The 8,857-nt window shown below is 34.1% G+C and overlaps 1 protein-coding gene across 1 annotated transcript; it reads right to left on the reverse strand.

Moving 5' to 3' along the window:
* Positions 1-592: 592 nt before the first annotated feature.
* Positions 593-6,166, reverse strand: LOC132276797 (uncharacterized). The gene is made up of 13 exons (XM_059778407.1): positions 5,845-6,166; positions 5,468-5,639; positions 5,180-5,260; positions 4,534-4,616; positions 4,338-4,453; positions 4,124-4,234; positions 3,486-3,595; positions 2,823-3,117; positions 2,670-2,747; positions 2,543-2,593; positions 2,349-2,438; positions 1,743-1,820; positions 593-872 (listed from the first exon to the last, which is right to left on the reverse strand). Exons 1-13 carry the CDS (start codon positions 5,855-5,857, stop codon positions 822-824), a joined length of 1,329 nt encoding a protein of 442 aa, XP_059634390.1. The 5' UTR covers positions 5,858-6,166; the 3' UTR covers positions 593-821.
* Positions 6,167-8,857: the final 2,691 nt, after the last annotated feature.

Raw genomic sequence — 8,857 nt, forward strand, 5'->3', positions numbered from 1 at the left:
CCATTTGGATTGCATGGTTGTTTCGGGTGAGGTTTGGTTGCAAAGCGTTTGACCCTCAACTGTAGTGTCATCTTGAGCACTGGTTTTGGACCATGATGGGTTACATGTATGCATATGCATAGGAAGACTCGACTATATTTGGAGGCTATAGGAAAGGTGAGGTGTGCACAGCTTCCCGATAGAGCGCTTAGAAATAGAGCCTAATTGATAGAGCGCCTAGTTTCCAAACGTGACTCATTACCAATGACCTCTTAACCATCAAAAATGACCTATGAACCACAAAATTTCTGATGAATGCGCTTGTTAAATCCTGTAAAAGCTAATATTTCATTCTAATTCAACTCACTGCTTAACCATTCCATGTCCGAGAGGTCAAGGGGAAAACTAGAGCATATTCAAAGACCTATCGTCCATCCAGATTCTTATACGTGTAGCCATACAATAAATTTGTTCCTATTTTTTAGCATGACATTCACAATGGAGCCATAATGTAACTTTCACTTGACAAACATCAATTTTCCATCATTTATACTTTGAAGGGAAACGTTGCACAAAGATGACATTCACAATGGAGCCATAATGTAACTTTCACTTGACAAACATCAATTTTCCATTATTTATACTTTGAAGGGAAAGGTTGCACAGAGTTACAACATGATGAATCTGTTATCAAAGTACCATTGGCATTTTCATGAGAGAGTCCCATTAGAAAGGACAACAAATGATTTCCATTCCCAAAAGAACACCGATTGGGGTGGTATTAAATGAAGCTAATATTCAGGTAGACCGACCGTAGTCATTTGATTCTTGCCGAGTCCACTTCAAGCTTCCTCGTTGGGCAAACCAACAGCATAGTGCCCTGTATTCCTGTCCTGCACATAGTAAAACCAACACCATAAGTCCAATAAATGAAGAGCTAAAGAATTATCTAAGATATTCATTTATTAATCCAATAAATGAAGAGCTAAAGACAGAAAGTGAAAGAAAGAAAGAAAAAAGGTAATCACAATATACCATATTTAATATAAAAAAATATATTACCAAAAAAAAAAAAAAAAGGTCTAGTTAAAAATATGTTTGGGTTGGGCTGGGTTGCTGACACAACAAACCATCTTTGGGTTGAGTTCTTCCCAAACTCCAACCCCAACTGAAAAGGTTGTCCATACAGGTAAAAAATGGGGTTAAATTCAGGTTAACCCGCCTGATGGGGAAGTAGTTTTAATCACCACTGTGCATATACAAAAATGTGGCATGCTCTCCCTAAAACAAACTGGCAAGCTCTCCCTAAAACAAACAGCATGAAACTTGAGCTTAGTCGCTAAATCAAATTCGCCCACACTGAATTGGTAAAAAGGTTGCACATCCAAATGTAAGGTGGCTCTGAAATTCCAAATCCAAACTATATTCTTTTTTTAAAACAAACACACACACACACACACCAAAACCAAACTATATTCAGTTGATTGAAACCCATAAAACATGAAGGCGGGCCATTTCTTAATTTCTGATTGGTAATAGTATTGAACCTACCTACAACACACCCTCCTTCACAGTGGACACTTGGGTCAAGAGTGTAAAGAAGCATTAGGCAACCAGAAACATCAAGTAATCCTTTATACCATTGTAAAACACTTCTATAAACAGAAAAGTGTATATAAATAAAACACATTAATATAATTGAAACAGCTCAGCAACAAATTGAATTGGCAAACACACGAATTCCACTATTGTGGAGAAACTACCTGGGACAACATTCGTTGCTTGTTCAATGATTGTGTCCTTGCCTTATTAAGGATCGAGTTTTGTGACTTGTACAATCTCTGCCAAAAGAATAAACTCCAATTAGAAGATAGAAAATAATAGGCTTTAGTTCTAAATTTGCATGGCAATTGGCAAAGCATTATTAGTAACAACTTGTTCTAATATTTATAAACCATGTCAATAAATGCACCTTAAAGCCATTTGGGGGAAAAAAACAACTCAAAGTCACAAAGTAATTTGGGTCAGTGAGCAAACACAATTCTCATGAATCTACTAATGGAATATGCAACTGCAAGCGCAAATAATGCATATGCAAATAGTTTAAACCATTTTAAAAGGACCCCAAATGTTGAGCATGTGCTTGAGATCTATGCTTCTACCAATAATCCATCTTGAGAAATGCCCAAGGAATATTGTACCAAAATCGAATATTATAATTTATACTCATCGACACATCATGTCATGTGAGGAATGGCTATACTAATTGGTCAACTATCACTTGATAGAAATTCATTGCCACATACATAATGTGCATTCCAAATGAAAATTTAGTCACAAATATTACAGTAGAAGTGGTGTAAGCTGACCTTTTCACTGGCAGTTACACGATGCTCAATTCCGGAAAATTGTTTTTTCTTTGGTGTGAACCCAAAAACATCATGAAGAAATTCATTTTCCTGTTTTAACAATAAAAGAAAGAGAGTAATTGAGAACTAAGAACATGCTGTGACAGATTTTTTACAACTTCATCTTAAAGAAAAGAAGGGCAAGGGAATAAAACCTGCATGTGCTTCACAAATCCTCCCCCAAGAAAATGCTTTGTAAAGTTCAACTGTTAAAAAAAAAAAGACCTAAGATTAGATGCCATTCACACCCAAAAAATTGGAAAGAAGAAGCAAAGGAGGAACCTGTATCAGTTGACACCATGTTGTCGTGCTTAGAGATTCTCCACCAATCTTCATTGAAGTTTCCGGACTATAACCACCCTGAAATTTAGGAGATCATTGTTACAGCCAAAAAACACATCAAAAGTACATCTTTGGAAATTAATGAAAGAGTACCTCAAGAAATTCCAAGATATCTCGAAACAAGTTCCGCTGACTGTTGAGATCTTTTTTAGCAGAACCCTTACCACCTGCCTCCACGGAAAGATTTCTCACTTGATTTAGAATTTTTCCCCTTAGTCCCTGTATATGTGCAAACCCCTTAGAATTATTCAGTTCACCAGAAGCATTAGCTTCACCAGAGAACTTCTCCAGGTTTCCGATCTCAAAAATTAAAGCAAGTGCTTCGCCAGCTGCAATGCGTACAGATCTGTCATCCTTTTCCAGCAGACTGGAAAAATAAGAAATTGACCTGCAACATTTGCTCAGCAAGGTAAATTTGTTTATCAATAAAGTTTCCTAGAACCAATAAGACCATTCATTTTAACAGTGCGCTGTGCCTCATGAAATTACAAGGTTAAGATCCTAAAGATTCCTATAACCATTTTAGTAGACAGTCACTTTCTTTCATTTTTTTTTGTTTTTCCTTTTTATCCTAGCACATAACTTACACACCCACTTTGTCCCAATAAAAACGTAACCTTCTACATTGAGAGTTGGAGATACCACTGGAGGTGTAGACAGTCCTTTAAGGCATGAACCAGATTTACATGTGCATTGGTGTCCAGTATAGATATAATACGCACGCGCGCGCGCGCACACAAACAGAACACTGCTTACTCTTGCCAATTTTTAGGATTAAGGCTCCATCCATCCATTGTTGTAAGAAGAAATGACCAAGCCGACACCACTGCTGTTATCAATGCTGGGGAAGGCTTCGTGGCAACAACCTGAGAAGCATACTAGTATTAGTTTTTTGTTACATATTTCAGTGTAAAAAAAAAAAAAATCATCAATCAGCATATCAACTTGTGAATCACAACCACAATGCCACTGGCCCAGTTGGCATGATCTCTCCCCAAAGGAGAGATTGAGAGTTCAAGCCTTGCTAGGGGTATGTTGTGGGTGTGCACGTTTACTTTAAATAAAACTTGTGAATCACAACAAAAAAATCATATATCAAAGTAGTAGATCAACATGAATCACAGCAAACAAAATGATATATCAAAGCATCCCTAGTTGAGATGAAGAGAATGGGCCATATATTTCAATCAAGAACAAAAAATGAAAAAATAGTATTCGTAGCAAGAAAAGTCAATTTGAAAACAGGACATAAACACAAAAGCAAGTAAGTGTAACACTGCATCATCAGATGCTTAATAGGTCAATTCGTGTACCAAGACACAAACATAAATATGTACACCAGGCACAACTAGATATCATTCAAACAAAGTGAATTAAGATAAAAGCATACATACATTCGAACCAAGTTTTGGATGAACCACTTGCCACATCAATTGCATTGATTTCTCTGTTTCCTCTGGGTCATTTCCACCAATGAATGTGATAATAGCCAAACACTCCAATAACTACAATCATGAATACGAATTGTCCATAAAACAATGGATTGTGCATTGAAATAACTTGCAAACAAAAAACTAAGTTTAACTGATGCATCATCATCATATGTACCGATGATATCTTCGATGATTCAGACCGAGACTTGAGAGCCTGTGATATAGGAGAAACTGATTCTTCCAATATCTCTTGGGCTTTGTCCCCAGGACCAGTGGTTAGAGCCAACAATCCTACCCAGAAAAACACAGAATTAGAAAATGCTCAAAATCAGACAATAAAAGTATGTCAACAAATAAGAATAGAGACTAACCAATTGCATGAGCTGCTAAAGATATCTCTTTCGCAGAACCCCGTTTAATGGAATTCAGACATTGATGCAGTAATGTAGCAAACCTAAATGAAAAAAGCGCCCATAACTGTGAGGATCTCATAGATAAACACTCATGACTGGAAATTTTCAAGCCAACATGGGGACATTATAGTTCTAGTAGTTGATAGACACGTAGGTAGTTGGATGAATCAATTGTTAACAAAAAAAATTTCCCCATCTTTTCTTTTTCTTTTTCTTGTTGCATTTTCAATTTCAGAAGCTTAATAAATAATCATAATGCAGAATTTTGCGAAACAAGTTAAAGACCATAATCAAATTGGTCATGGAATCAATTGTAGTGAAAGTTGAAACATGATGAAACTTTGACTGAAGTTCTTTCAACAAGCTTGAATGAAATAATCCTTCATTAAATCATATAAAAGTGAGAAGGAATACAGCACTCTTCAAAATTACAAATAGATGAATTGACAACCGTCTTGAATCTTTTAAGCAACTTAACTTGAAATTTTAGGATTCTAAGAGACCCAAAATTACCAAGCAAAACTTAGATACAGAATATAATATAAGGAGTATATATATATATATACACACACATATATAATAGAAAAGCCAGAAAAGTGCTCACTTCTTTTCAACAAACTCATGCTGTATGTCAGAATTAAAAGCCTCTAAAATTGTTGAAAGAGCCTTCTCTCTTGTGGAGCCCCTTTATCCAAAAATATACAAAGAAAGAGAACAAATAAGCCAACATTAGGATCCAACAACACTTGTTAATTCATTGCTGCTATTTTCTAAGAAAAAGATTGCAACTTTGAAATAATTCAGGTTTTGTTACTCATAGGAGCACAACAATATATATATATATATATATATATATATATATATATATATATATATAAGTGATTTTAACTACCTTTTCTCATATAAAGCATCTATGCATTGATCAAGCAAAGTCTCTTTATCGAGCTGCACTTCTTCAGCACCGGAGACCAGCATAAGGTCGGAGCGGGCAGTCGATGACGAACTTATACTATCATCATCTTCACTGTCGAACATGGCAGCAGCATTCTTAGATTTAGAATTACCTACAAGATTCAAAAATTCCATTCCCAATCAAAATAAGATAAGGCCAAAGCAAACAAAATTCAGACTTCCATTTGTTAGAACATTAGAAAATCCGAACCTAAAGATTAAAAATTAATCAAACAAAAAAAACATCAAAACCCTAATTAATGAAAAAAAGAAACCCTAGAATCAATAGAAACTGAAGCACTAATTTATATAGCTTACGTTTTTTCCCCATTTCTAAGGGAAGAGGTCCTCCTCGTGGTTTGTATTGTCAGAAGGAGGTACAAGATTGAGTAGGAAGCTTACAATTGAAAGATTTTGACAAGAGATGGGTGGGCTGAGATTGAATCGATATGAATGAACGAAACTGAATATTCGAATCGAAGGAGGATTTATCCATTAAAGAATTGAAGGTATATATATATATATATATATATATAGAAAGAGAGAAAGGGGCTTCTCTAGATTTGGGGATATATAGATATAGAGAGAGAAACTAATGGTGAAGCGAGAGAGAGAGAGACGGGAGGGGTAGAGTTGAGGGTTTGCTTGCTGCGTGATGTAGTAGTAGCATTGACATGTGGAATTACGCGGTGGTGAACGTGTGAGAGAGCGCAGGGGGTGAATCGTGAGGTCTGATACGTGGCGTTGATCCGAACCGTTGGGGAAGGGATCGGTGAAGATTGTTTCTTTGTGAAGAGATTTGAGAATTTAGAGGACGACACGTGGCTGTTGGTGGCACTTGTTGCAAGATATACGCGGGTAATATAAGCACGTGGATTCCTCCGCGTAGCTTCCGGACGCTAGTAGCAGTGGAGTTGTGATGTAAGCCGTGACTTGTGAGGAGGTGAAAACTAACGAACTTGGAGCCATTTGCTTTTGTACGGTTTTATTTTGAAAAATTACTGTTCGATGTATTTAGTAACAATTATAAGTATTTTTTAATTATTATTAAATTTGAGTGAATTTAGAACTTATAAAATTGCGTTTTGGGTAGAAGTTAAATATTTTAAGTAACTATTTTTTAATAAACAATTTGTCTTTTTTTATTTTTTATAAAAACAATTACACCTCTTTCTTAATAAAATTGTTATTATCAAATATGGTAATATCATATTAAATGTTTTAAAAAAAATGTTACTAAATAACTTTATAAAATAATTTAATTATGAAAAGTACTTATTATATTATGTCACTAAATACTAAACATGCTTATTTGATGGCTCTATTGATAAAAGTGTTTTTTTGTTATTATTATTTCAACAGCAACCCCAAACGGACTCTTCGTTTACTCTTTAATAAGTTCTCTTGAGTCTCAAGTTATTGATTTTTTTTTAAAATAAAAAATAAATAAATTTTAGTGATCCAAATTAAAAATTAATAGTTTTATTGTGACCTTAACCTTTCTAAAATGGAATAAAAATTATTAATTATTCCTTATTTCTCACTCTCCTCTTACTTCAATTTTGGATGGATAAAAAAATACAAAGCAAAAGGGATGAAGCCCCCCTACTTCCTCCCTCTTTTTTATTCCCTCCATTTAAATACGAAAAACGCTTTTATTCCTCTTCATCCAACCCTCCCCTTCAACAAAACATAGCATAAAATTAAATTGCTTTTAATGACCATTTGAGAGTAATTTTATTTCTATACTAAAAATAAATAATTAATTAATTATATCAACCCTAATACATCATCTCACAGTGGACCTAATACACAATTGGAAACTGTAACCATAATTAATCCCCAACACAATTGGAAACTGTACCTTAATTAATTGTCAATTTTTCATTCTTAAAATATATAAATAGAATAATACTTAGGCTATGTTTGGCGTTATGGAATTGGAAAAAATTTTGGTTCAATTTTCTTAGTTACTTTTTCTCTAATTCCACCAATTTCAATTTCAAAACTCCAATTTCATACCACCAAACATTACTTAAGGTCAAGTGAGATCTACACCATTCTCATCACATATGTGGCATAATTTTAAACCAAAGTTGATACCACAAATTTCACCAATTTCAATTCCAAAACTCCAATTTCATACCACCAAACATTACTTAAGGTCAAGTGAGATCTACACCATTCTCATCACATATGTGGCATAATTTTAAACCAAAGTTGATCTTGTTTGATACGATTGTTTGTCTTGGTCCGTAGATTAGTAGATGCACTGAAAGCACTAACACACTAGATTATCGAGGTATCTACATTAAAACAATCCTCTCTAATGACAAATTATCATTATTATTTTGGATGAGAAAAAAAAATCATATTATTAAGGACATTATGTGATTTTTGTATTCATTTTGGTAACTATGGCTTTAATGTTTTACTTTATAAGATGGACATGCTAGTTTTGCATAAGTCAATGCACAAATTTGCCTTGCAAATCAGCCTCCATGAACGAAGAAATCGGAGCCTATAGAAGGTCCAAAGATACACACAGCCCAAATGTTGGTTTGGCCCATCAAGACTTTTACATATCAAAAAGCCTACTCAACTCAACAATATTTTTCTTCTCTTTTGAAGGGGGAGATGAGAAGTTGAAGCGCAGTCGTTCAACATTATTAATCACTTATTTATCGGTGAACAAGAAATTTAATAATACCATATTTGATGATCATTGACTTTAAAGAGTTAGTCACCAGAAAAGCATAACAATTATATCAAAGTTTCATCCATGCACGTTGTGGATGAATTTTTTACACACTATTGAACAAAAAAAATCATTTTCGTGTGTATATATATATGTATAGGACAAGTATAGAAAACACCTTTAAAATTTAGTCTACGTAATATTTTTACCTCCTATTTAAAAATATGTATAAAAAATACCTCTAATCTTTTCATATGGTGCAAAACTACTTCTCAATCAAAAATTTGACATAAATTAGTGTTGTAATACCCGTTTCGCCCTTTTACTCTTTCAAAAATGTCCAAGGGATATATCTGCTACTAATCTCATAGTATAGACACCCATAAAGTTTTAATTTGATTTAAAATTAGTATTGTAATACCCGTTTTACCTTTTTATTCTTTCGAAAATGTCCCAAAAAGGTATAAACACCCCTAAAATATAACAATGAAATTTCCTAGCCATAAACCAACTAATCATCCAAATCTCAATAACACAAATCACCAAACAAATCTAAATCTAGAAGTAACCATAAACAAATTTGAGAGCAATCAATAACAAATCAAATCTACTTGCCAAGAAAATATAGAACAA

This window comes from Cornus florida, unplaced genomic scaffold (genome assembly GCF_030987335.1).
Source record: "Cornus florida cultivar Cherokee Brave unplaced genomic scaffold, ASM3098733v1 CherokeeBrave_3.0.0_Hap2_Chr10, whole genome shotgun sequence".
Classification (NCBI taxonomy): domain Eukaryota; kingdom Viridiplantae; phylum Streptophyta; class Magnoliopsida; order Cornales; family Cornaceae; genus Cornus; species Cornus florida.

Coding starts and splice junctions, on each gene's coding strand:
- LOC132276797 (XM_059778407.1), bottom strand. Junction 2,748..2,822: donor ATATCTTGGAATTTCTTGAG/GTACTCTTTCAT, acceptor CCTAAATTTCAG/GGTGGTTATAGTCCGGAAAC. Junction 2,594..2,669: donor CATGGTGTCAACTGATACAG/GTTCCTCCTTTG, acceptor TTTTTTTAACAG/TTGAACTTTACAAAGCATTT.